The 12,273-nt window shown below is 38.4% G+C and overlaps 1 protein-coding gene across 1 annotated transcript in view; it reads left to right on the top strand.

Annotated features, from left to right (window-relative positions):
- Positions 1–12,273, top strand: part of LOC104965367 (ephrin type-A receptor 6-like) — a 49,435-nt gene that overhangs the window by 14,082 nt on the left and 23,080 nt on the right. The window contains exons 3-6 of the mRNA XM_010794323.1: positions 4,377–4,505; positions 5,086–5,235; positions 5,342–5,503; positions 5,610–5,838. Of these exons, the coding sequence (XP_010792625.1) occupies positions 4,377–4,505; positions 5,086–5,235; positions 5,342–5,503; positions 5,610–5,838 (670 nt within the window). The remainder of the gene's footprint in view (positions 1–4,376; positions 4,506–5,085; positions 5,236–5,341; positions 5,504–5,609; positions 5,839–12,273) is intronic.

Raw genomic sequence — 12,273 nt, 5'->3', positions numbered from 1 at the left:
TGTTTTTTTAATTGCATTACAGAAAATAAAGAACTTTATCACAATATTCTAATTTTCTGAGACAGTCCTGTATACTCTGTCATTTCAGTGCCCTCCTTAGAGACCAGAAACAAAAATTCAGTATCTTTAAATAAAGCAGGCTTTCTGGTTTGCATAAGATCAGCATTAAGTAATTGAAGTTCCATTATGCATACAAACAACCGAAAATGGTAATTTGTCACTTTGTGTGCCTCGGTGTTCTAAAATGCCCCCTTGGGATGTGGCATGGTTCAGAGCAGACAAAACAAATACAGACCTCTATTTTGAAAGATGAGCTGCAGCCCACGCGCTCTGAGGCAATCAGATATGCACCTACTAATCGCTTTGCCTATTATCCCCAAGCCTAGCAGACTGTAGCAGGCAGAAAACAGGTTTTGAGAACAAGGTGTTTAATTAATTAATGTATTGAACTTACAATAATAGAGTGCAGTACAAGTATTTTTAAAGGTCCCATGTCATGCTTTTCCAGTTATTACCAAGCGGCAAACTCTGGGGAAGAGCCGGGACGTCAATGCGGAAGTGCCTCAAACTGCAGTTCATCTAGTGGCCAGTAGGAGCAGTCTGCAGAAGGGAGCAACTTCCATAGACCCCAATGTTAAAATGCCCAACTTTAGAGCAGAATTAAACATTTTTACATCGTGGTTCAAAAAACCATATTCTCTGTATAGTTAGATCCCCCCTTCATGAATATGGATTGGGGGGGTGACATTTTTCTCAAGTCATCTGTTTAATTAATATTAAGCCTTAAAGCTTTTGCATAAATTAGGGCGTGGTCACTTTGATGGACATGTACATGCCTCACTGTCAGCTAACAGCAACTTGTCCACTCCGCTAGTCTACAACATTAGAGGCTACAACGTTAGTTAGTTGTAGTTACTGTACTTGACCCTTTAGCCGTGTTCGTGGTGATTGTGCCTTTTAGGGAATATTGTTACAAATACCAGACAACTAAAATGTTGTGCTGTGCGCTTGAATGTACTAACATAACTTCCAAGAAGTCTAAAATGATAATATTATACATGTCCCGTTCGCAGGTGTTTGTGGGCTTAGTAGCTTAGCTTACTTATTAGCCAGCTAAGGACGTAACCCTTTATACATACATATACATTTTAGTTTATGATTCAGCCTTGGGTAAGACTTTTATAGTCTATGTATGGCTATGATGCCCATAATGCTAAACGGGAGCAAATGTTAATAGGGGACCCAATTATCCCAGTGGTGGCCGCCGGAGCTANATGCTGTAATGTAGAAGTTTCTGTAACATACAGGACTGTCTCAGAAAATTAGAATATTGTGATAAAGTTCTTTATTTTCTGTAATGCAATTAAATGTTTTTTTAATTGCATTACAGAAAATAAAGAACTTTATCACAATATTCTAATTTTCTGAGACAGTCCTGTATGTTACAGAAACTTCTACATTACAGCATTTCCACTTTCATACACTTGTAGGGAGTTTCAGCAGTAACAGGCTGACTGGCATGATCATTACATTTGGGATTTTCAGTCATGTTAGTGTTACTAAGGATTGCAATGTATTTCTCTCAGTCAGTCAAACACTTTGGTCGAGACAGAAATATCTCAACTAACGGATCTATTGCCAAGGAAATTGCTACAGATATCCAAGTTCCATGACGATGAACGTCACTTTGCTGCAAGTCATCCACTCTTTCTCCCCACCTTCCTTTATACCTTAGTTGCCAAATGCCCACCTGAACACAAACCAGTTCCTGTGTCCTGTAAACAGTTCTCCTGCTCTTACTTGCGATAAAGACATCTCTCGGAACATGTTCCTATGTCAGTACTGGGGGAACAAAATCCACTGGTCTCATTCAGAGCAAAAGGCATCCTAAAGTTCATCAAATCAAATGGGTCTTTGGTATCTTCGTAAGTTGCAGCCTTTCTAATACAAAATTCAATTTTTGTTTCCCCAGGTAGTGTTAGTCTGCTGCAATGCAGTGATGGTAATACAAAGGGAACATGTTGTACTAAAAGAAACTTTGGAAGACACCTGTTTGATTTGTCTGTCTCAAACTGCAAACTTGAGCCACAACTTTAATTAAAACCCCTCAAAGAAAAACCAAGAGGACATAAATGATAATAATACAACAAATATAGTTATAACATTATGCTAATGTTTACATATCTGAACCTAGTTACATTATAATAAAGCTTATTGTATGAACGTAGAACTGAATTATATACCAAGGAGTTTCTTCCAGTTTTTGATTTTGCTCATTTGTTGCCATAGCAATGATATTTGATTACGTGACTTCAAAAGGCACAACGTAACATTATTATCTGGCTAGAGTCTCAAACGAAAGAGGATGTGATTATGATTGATTCATTATTTAGCCTGTAGGCGTCACATCGAGCTAATTTAGATAGCTTGATTAATATTAGATTAATTACTACGCTCCAGTCAAGGTTAAAGTGTTTTTAATAATTAATATTAGAGAACACTCTACCTCAGTTTCAATTTCTCTATTACTCAATTCTGTCATCTACCTTCATCGGGTCCTTTGTTAACATATTTAAGATGTTCATTAAGGACTTAGCAGCAACACCATGTGTGTGTGCATTCTAAAATTAAATTGTATGCATAGCACATTCGAGCAGTGACTTGCAAATGTTCTCCTATTGAACAGCCTGTTTTGCAGATATCACGCAGATACAGGATTACATAATGTAGGTACCAACAAGGTAGAGAGTGAAATCAATAAGCAGTTGCAGAGTGCTTTCCATTTAGCTATTTATGCTTTCTCACGTCCTCCTTCCAGTCCACTCCTGGAAATGATCGTGGAAGACGCTTCAGTGTCTTGCCTCTCGGAGAACACTGGGAGACATATTGGATAGTGACACCCTTTTAATATTTAGTATTTCTGTCCACATTTAGGGGATTGATCCTAACATAGACATAAAGATTTCCAGACCAAAACCTTTGCAATAGGCTGAAAGGACCCTTTTATTTTGAGGGTTTCCCAAAAGTGTGTTATTGCCCACAATGACAACCGTAGTCTTGAACTGAACTCAGTATCCCATAATCTATTATGCAAGTTTGAGTGATCCATGTCAAGAGGTAAGGTAAAGGAAGGTGACATTGTATTTTTCTGGAATTTGCTCTCTTTTTCACTAGTTTATTCCATGTAACAGAAAACACATGGAGACAGGCCAATGGAGGAATAAATTATTCAGTTTTTTTTTTTTAGCTTGGATATATTGTTAAGCACAGTATTGTTAAGTGCTTATTCTCTTTGTAACTTTAATGATAAATATGGCCATGAAAGTTTTGGAGTTGTTTATGAGTGGACCATTTTGTGTTGAAATTAGTCTCATCTGGGGTGGGCAGACCGCTCTCTGCGGGCTATCAAGATAAATACTTACTGCTGACCTGTTCAGAGTGTTGAGCTGGTTATGAAAAAAGTATTTTCTTCTATAATAATCTAGCCTTCTGCACGTCATAGCCAAATGCTCACAGCTGCAGCATTTCCAAAAAAGGTTACCACATAATTATTAGATCTATTGAAAGGTTTTTCTTTTGTCATTTTTTCCCAGTGATGCCAAAATATACCTTCAACCCCAGCTTAAATTGTACTGAAATTCTATTAAATCACAACCAATATACAGTATGCATGGCAGTGCACTTGCAGTGTTTACATTTGCTTTGTTCATATTATTAACTCGAGTATTGTTCAAAAAATGCATTATCTATACGTTTTCAATAAAACAGATGTAAATGAAGGCAATGTAAACACTTAGAAACGTTGTATAGTGTTATCCAGTTATTGAGATATCACTTTTTCTAGCTGTGTATCTTACACAATCCCAGCCGTCCATTTGTTGTGACAGTTGTGAGAAAGAGGTTCAGTAAATATACGTTTGAGCTTTGAAGCTGTGATCATCCAACCGTTAAAGTGAAGCAGACAAATGAAAGAGTCGGGCTGATGCAACACAAGGAAAACATTGGTGAGACTAACTCATGATGATGTCAAACATCATGTTTCTATAGAAATTAGGTATCACTACATAAAATGCGAAATGCACAGGTTGTCCATTTTATATGGCCTAAAGACAGATAATTAATCACCAACTCAAAAAGTACTCGTGTCTTAAAGGATCAGTTCACCCATGTGATCAAAAAGTATGATGGCATTAAGTAATTGGACATTCTTGTTATTGCATACATGCCTGGCAGGAACTATTTAACAAATATACTAGCGAACTAAACTGTCTAGATTGTCTATTTTTAGAAGCCATGTTGAGAGTGGTGGATAGATTTATTAAGATTGCTTTATGGCAAATGTACCCATACGGTAATTTCTTCCCTTATCTCTTAAGTGGGACGCCATCACAGAGATGGATGAGCAGAACAGACCGATTCACACCTTCCAGGTCTGCCACGTAATGGAGCCAAACCAGAACAACTGGCTGCGGTCGGGATGGATCCAGAGGCAGGCTGCACAGAGGGTCTGGACAACATCACAGCATTTCTTCAGACATTTAAATCAAATGAAGTAGTGTTGAAGCAGGGCTTGGTGGGACATTATCTTAAGGTTGGGAAAGTGTCAAATTAACAGGAGCAAATGCTATCTTATAAGAAAAATAAATGTCAGGACTGTAAGAAAAAATATGAACTTAATATGCGAAGAATTTCGATACAGAAAAGTTCATAAGAAATCAAAGATCAAGAGCAAGATTACTTCCTACTCATTACGTGGAGTACTGCTCATTAAGTCTGAAACAGAGCTGTATCAAAAGCTCCAGAAGTATTCATAGTTTGATCCCACCAAGTCAGTTTTTCAAAGACTGTTCACACATTTTATCTGATGAACATTCATAGGCTGTCATCCTTTTTTAGTATTGATTATTGTTTTTGTTTACTTATTTAATATTATGAAATTCATTTATCTGATTCACTTGATTGTTGTATAATATGTAAACAAAAATCTGGTAATAGCTCTGGCTATGTAGAGCTGACTAAAAAATGTGTAATAGTCCTGTGTTTCTTATGTGTAATGAGCTTGCTTTTTAAAATATTTTAACTCAGGTGTATGTGGAGCTGCGTTTCACCCTGAGAGACTGTAACTCCATCCCTTGGGTGTCTGGCACCTGTAAGGAAACCTTCAACCTGTTCTACCTGCAGACAGAAGAGCAGCTCTCTGGAGGGACTCGCTTCAGGCCTACTGATTATGCCAAGGTTGGTTATTGGAGCCATACTGTATTATGAAAAATAGTGTTCTGCTGGGCTAATGGTATTAATCAGTAAGTATAATGAAGTTTGCTTGTTTCTTGTTGGCTTTAAGGTGGACACTATAGCGGCAGATGAGAGCTTTACACAGACGGATCTTGGCGATCGTGTTCTTCGCCTCAACACTGAGGTCAGGGAGGTGGGGCCGGTGACCCAGAGGGGCTTCTACTTAGCCTTCCAGGACGTGGGAGCGTGTATTGCTCTTGTGTCTGTTAAGGTCAGTGAACTGATGTGGAACAACTGATATTTGCATGAACTACAAAATCTATTTGTTTACTTTTTATTAAGACAGGCAGCTCACTTTAAGTTCCTTTTACATAAAGGTGTTCTACAAACGCTGCCCATCGACTTTAAGGAACCTGGCAGCGTTTCCTGACACAGTGCCACATATGGACTCCTCCTCTCTGGTGGAGGTTAGGGGTGCTTGTGTGGAGAATGCAGAAGAGAGAGACACACCCAAACTGTACTGTGGTGCTGACGGAGACTGGCTGGTACCCCTGGGCCGCTGTGTGTGTAGTATCGGCCACGAGGAGATAGATGGCTACTGCAAAGGTAAGACATGTGTTTGTGTTAAATTTAGCACAGAACACCAACTGTGTACTTAAACTAGATATACAGAGAACAATCAGATAGAGATAGAGAAATGGGGAGAAGGTAAGGAAGAAGAAAAGGCCTTGGATTACATTATCAGATCTCAAGGGCCTCTCCAGTCAACTGCAGACGTTTGAGTTTACAGAACTGCAACTCCCTCCTCTCTTTCTAAGATCCTGTATCCTTCTCTGATCCTCTCCATCCACATCTCTCCTCACAGCTCCACCTCCCCCCATCATCTTCTCTCCTCTCTTGTCCACTTTGTTTACGCTTCACTTACACTCCGCCCTTCTTTCTCCTCCAAGTCCCTTTATTTGCTCTATTTTCTTCCTTCCCTTTTAAGTCTCACTTTTGCTGTCTCTCATCACCAACCTCTTCTCCTATGGGATCGTATAGAATAGGAAGAGATTATTGGAGTCACCAAGGATTTAATGACATTTAAAAATAATTACTTCTGCTTTGATATCAAACGCTCTGGACTCTATCAATTATTTGGTTCAAATGGGGGATAACTTCCTGTAATAACAAACTGTTTTAGGTTTGCTGCTTTTATGTCTGCTGTTACATTTTAATCTGTCTTGGTAAATGACATGATGTCGTAGATAAATGCAAACACTTACATAGCATTTACATAAACAATCAAATCCAACAACTTTGATAAATGTTTTTTTTTTCTTTGTTTCTAATTACTTGTAGCATTTCTTAAATGTGGCCGGTTGTTAGGGAAACCGATTAAGAAAAAGTTTTTCCAGAAATAGATTTTGGCCTGGTTTCTCAATTAGACTGTGCAGACAGACTGGGGGCTAGCTGGCTAATTGCCTTCATTTGTTAGTTTCACAGCTAATTTAGCTCACACCTAGTATATTCTTTAACTCCGTCAACCCTGGCATTCATTAATGAAGCTCGAACTGACTGTTGTAATTAAGGCAGGTGCTAATGGAGCCACGCTGCATGATTACAATTGCAGGACACCGTTAGCGCCTTGCTACATTTGTAGATGTACAGAACCTGGCTAGGCTGAAAATTCATGTAGTACCCCTGTGGTGATGTGGTTACTCAGGTTATTACAGAGAGATCTCCAACAGTCATTAGTAAAGCTGATATGTAGGCCACGCTTTAAGATCTCCAACATTTGCTCTGCGGGGGTAGTTTTTCTTTTTATCTTCTCTTCTTGTGCATGCTTCTTATTTCTCCCTTTCCTCCCTCATTCATCTCAGATATGTATTTAAACAACACAGAAGCCTGTCACCAAAGATTACTGACAGCAGCAGCAGCATCACTGTGTGCCGTGTATATGTCCTACATCTTTATTCTCACCGTTCCTCCCCTTTGGCTAACTGGAGCTTCTCTCGATTGTACTGTAGCAACAGTGTCTAGGGGATCTTGGCAGCGGCTACATTGAATGGGTCAGTAACTCATGTAGCAGTAACCCACTTGGCACTAGAAAGCAATGTACGTATGTCTATCTATTAAGATGTGTTCTACATGTTCATCCTAAGTTACAAACCCAAGTTGTCAAAAGCTTCTATTGACATTTGACATTGCAATATTGATATCAATTGTGATATAAGCATAAACAGTCTATGGATATAATATGTTCTTAGGTCAAATAATAAATGTATTCAACTACATTAAAGATAAAATACAGAGTTCACATCATAACTTAGGAACCGGCAGCTGTCAAACTTTGCCGTGTTCAGATTCATTCATGAGAATGCTGAAGAGTGTTTTGAGTTGTACACAGTGACCTTTTTCGTTGTTTGCATCCAGTTATTAAAAATAATTGTCCCTGTAATGATAACAAATAACTTACACATTACTACATGTCCAATGTCAAGAGCATGTAAATAAAAAATTATAAAACTTTTAGAAAACCTAAGCTACATACTCAATTTTGACTGAGATATAAAGGTTGTTCCCATTGTGTTCTAAATCTTTCCAAGAGTTATCTCTACACTGGATATGAACATATGACATTACTATGTCTGAAAAAACAAGTATATGTCCCAAAATGGTTGTTCCTTTTTGAGCCCCCCTTCTCGGAAATGCGGTTGTTGCATCTGGGGTAAATAAAACCAGGGATACTGCTGTGTTCTATGGTTACACTATACAGGAGTTTTAGTCTATTTCTGAAATGTCAGGTATCATTTATCAACTTTTATCTGCTTTGCAATCTCAAATGGCATCTTTGAACTGATTAACATGAGACTACAAGAGGGTATCAATAGTAACAACACATTATGGTCTTGAAAAGAATGATTGATGGCTTTAATAAATAACGGACAATTTGTATTTGTATCAATCATTTCCATAGGTCTTGCAGGGCTTGAGCTGTGATGAAGATGTGCACTTTGCAAGTAGTTGCAGGAAGTTTAGGCATGAACTTTAGGTGACTTCTGCTTTCTCCTCGTTTTCATTTTGGAACACTGCTTCAAAGGGTGCTGTGATCAAAGCTGTCTGAGAGGCAGCATGGAGAAAGAGCAAAAGAGGGAGAGAGCGGGAGAGAGCGAGAGAGTGAGAAAGAGAGAATAGGGAAAACCCCAGTGCTCCCAAATATAAGCAGAGCTCTGCACCAACACGTCGTTCTTTCCCTCCCAGCTGCCTAAACAAAGGCATCAGCGCTTATGAAACCCTGCTTTCCCCCCCGATAGCATTCTGCCAGACTGTTTTGACATCTCAATCGAGTGCTTTATTATTCCATTCCTTTCATTCAGTGTCAGCCACAAGAGGATTACTCAGAGATAGGTTGGTTATATGATGACCTAGATAAGGCAACATCATAGAGCTAATGCTATTTGTTCCACATCCTTTCGTCACGCCATATTTAAAAAGGAGGCAGTGAATTATTGCAGAAACTAATAGAGACGTCCTTTTGAATTCCATTTGAATCAGAATACATTTGCAGACAAGAACAAAAACCCATCAGTTGGCTAAGTGGTTACACAATAAACAAAACATATTTTTAAGGTTTCAGCAAAACCTTTTGTATCTCATGCTTTTTGTTTTTCATTAGGTTGATACAAACACAAACATTTTTCTCTTATTGCACCAGGAAGTGAGGAAGCTAGTTAAATGAGATTTTTTTTAATCAAACAACAATGTCAATTAGTATTCTCCATTTGCTCTTTTCTCCATGATCTATCCGTGCGAATCCTCCAGAATGTAACACAACTTAGCTTGCTCACTGATGACCTCTGCTGTCTTAAGACACAGGACTGATCAGGCAGGAAAAGTAACACTTGTGACCTTGAATTGAGGTAAAGTTGAATAGGAAATAAGGAAATCAATACATTCTCTTAGTTCAGTTGTATGGGAGAGCTTCAACCTCTTCTGTCCATTTGCAGACTATGTTTACTGTGGCCTCTAACGCAGATCTGCCAGACTAGAGCATCACTCATTCTCTGTGAACTTCCCATCTGCATATCAAAGCTCAGAGTCCAGGGTAAACATAGTCTCTGGATCCATCTGTTTCTGACAACATAAAGCCAAGAAAAAAAACGTCCAACTCTACACACCCAAACAACTCCAATTCTCTTAGTAGGCACGACATTACTTTACTGCAAATGTGAAGGGGATGAGCTTCCTTTGACTAAACCCCTGAAGGTTATCTTTTGAAACTCAAATCTCAAGCATGCTGCATAACCTAGAGATAGTTTAATCATTGCAAAGTATTTGTAATACTCTCAAATATTAATATTTCCATGGATCTTATTGTGATGTTATTAGAAAAGAGACCACTTGCAATGATGTATACCCACAGAGAATTAGCACCCACTCTGCAGCTTCCATCAGCTCTACAAAGATGTGCATTATCTTCTTATATCTATTGTTTTATTTTCAGCACAAAAAAAACACCAAAACCCTCTTTTCAACACCAACTCAGTAAGTAAGCAACTTGTTGTTGAACTTGCGCTAAAAAGCGAGAGTCATTTTTCAATTATTCCCTTTGTATTTGGTGAACACCAATAAAGAGGAAGTGAGTAAATTGCTTCAGATGACATCTATAGCTCTATATCAGTTCCTAGCTTGCACCTTAATGGCCAGAAAAACTACAATGTATGTTTATTAGAGTAAAACTTTAGTTACTCAAGAGAAGCTATGATGCCATACCATATAGAATTAAGACATTGTGCTAGAAATTGTGAAAGTCTCATCGATAAAAAACTGTGATGGTATTTAAGCCTGCAACAATCAGTCAATAACTTGATACGTTGAAAAGGAATGGGCTAAATGTTACCTTGTAAAATGTCGTTTTAGCAGAGTACCTTAAGCAAGCCAATTTTTGTGAAGATGTTTTCACATAAATGGATATTAAAATGGATAATGGAGGGAATTAAGACCTGTTTAACTCCTTGACCCTAACTCTTTAAGTAGCTTATAAAACATAATTAAAACTAATAATTCTGATTTTTTTTATGAATCAAAGTAAATGTGGCGGCTCAATTTCCAGTTACGTTTGAGTCGCCGAGAGGCTAAACTTGTCTATAAACTGTGACGCGTTTTTCGAAGAGAAAGTCCATACTGAAGCAAGATAGTTTTACGATATTTAATAAACAAAATCATAACATATTAACTATGGACAAAATGGTCAACAGAAAAACTTACAGCACAAGCTCACCCTCTGTCATCCGCACTCAACATCAAACAGGTGACTTACATAACCAAACCACACCCATGTGACAATTACCGGCAGTGCTCAACAAACAAATAAAAGTGACGTAAACAAAAAATAATAATACAAATAATGAACTTGGGCTAAGTAGCGTTATGGCACCTACAGTAAATCTTTAAACAAAAAGAAGATAATGTATTTCCTTAGCATTTCAATTATGTGGTTTTATCCAAATAACCACTGTAGATGAAAGGATAAATTTTTGACTTTTTGATAGTTCACACTGACTTGTTTTGTCAACAATTAGACATCTTATCTGGGACCAGTGGCGGTTCTACGGGGTGGCACGGGGTGGCAGCTGCCACCTCAGAAAAATGCCTTGCCACCCCAGCTGCCACCCCAGTTGGCAGCTTTGTTTTGAGAGAAAAGTTGTGGCTCATCGGACATTTATGAGAGAAAAGCTCTAATGTCCGAGTGCAAGTGAATGCAGCACAAGACGCGAGCCTTGTAACCCCTCACCCGGCCCTGGCGCGAGCCTGGAAATATGATTGGCGGCGATTTCATTTGAACGGGGGGACAGCGCAAAACGAGAAGCATTTCGGATCCAAGTAGACGGAAGGAAGGAGGTATTTGCGGTCTACAGTGACAGAGAAGAGCATGTCAGGTTTGACTGCAAGGCAAGTTTATTTATATAGCACTTTTCTGTACGCGACAATTCAAAGTGCTTTACAAAACAAATTAAAAGACTTGTTAGGAATACGTACAGTAAAAACACATATATAATGGCATTTTACAACAGACATTACAAAGCAAAGATAATAAAATAATACAAATAAACACCACAGGTATACAATACATGTTTAAAAGGCATACTGTAGTGCGAATATGAGCAGCTCAATTAAAAGCAGCGGCAAAGAGATATGTTTTTAGTCTCGATTTAAAAATAGTAAGCGTTTCTGCGGACGTGCATGATTTGGGTAGTTTGTTCCAGATTGTCGGGGCATAATAGCTAAATGTTGCCTCTCCATGTTTTGTTTTTACTCTCGGAACCGATAGCAGACCCGTCCCAGAAGACCTGAGGCACCTTGATGGCTCGTAATTATGTAGGAGTTCAACAATATACTTTGGTCCTTAACCATGTAATGATTTAAAAACTAGCAATAGTACTTTCAAATCAATTATTTGGCCGACTGGAAGCCAATGTAAAGATTTCAGAACCGGACTGATGTGATCCACTCTTTTAATGTTAGTGAGGACACGTGCAGCAGCGTTCTGAATCAGCTGCAGTTTTCTGATGGATTTTGTTGTCAGCCCTGTGAATACACTATTGCAGCAGTCAAGTCTACTGAAAATAAAAGCATGGACAAGCTTTTCTAAGTCCTGTTGTGACATTAGTTTTGTAATCCTCGATAGGTTCTTCAGGCTGTACTCAGCATTGAATCAAAATGCACCATAGCTTTAAATCTTAATAAGTTTGTGAGGCGTTTTGCTGAGCAAGATGGTAATCGTCACATTCAGCTGTTATAGGCATGCCAACTTGATGCTCTGCTCACGGATGACTCGATGAGCATAATAAATTGTTAAGATGATGACCTTACGTGTGTAAATATATATTTTTTCTGTTTTAAGTCCTGAGAAAGTCAAATAAGACGGTGTGTAAAACTTCACTGCCCAGCCAAAAAAAAGTAACCACTTTGATTTAACTAGACCAGTAGGTTCCACTGGATAATAACTGCAGCGATGTTTACTGTATGTTTGAGCTGAATACACGTTTTTTTTAACCT

This window comes from Notothenia coriiceps, unplaced genomic scaffold (assembly GCF_000735185.1).
Source record: "Notothenia coriiceps isolate Sejong01 unplaced genomic scaffold, NC01 NC01_scaffold00037244, whole genome shotgun sequence".
NCBI classification, from domain to species: Eukaryota; Metazoa; Chordata; class Actinopteri; order Perciformes; family Nototheniidae; genus Notothenia; species Notothenia coriiceps.
The sequence above is the reverse complement of the archived record's forward strand: the minus strand, read 5'-3'. Positions and strand labels throughout refer to the sequence as shown.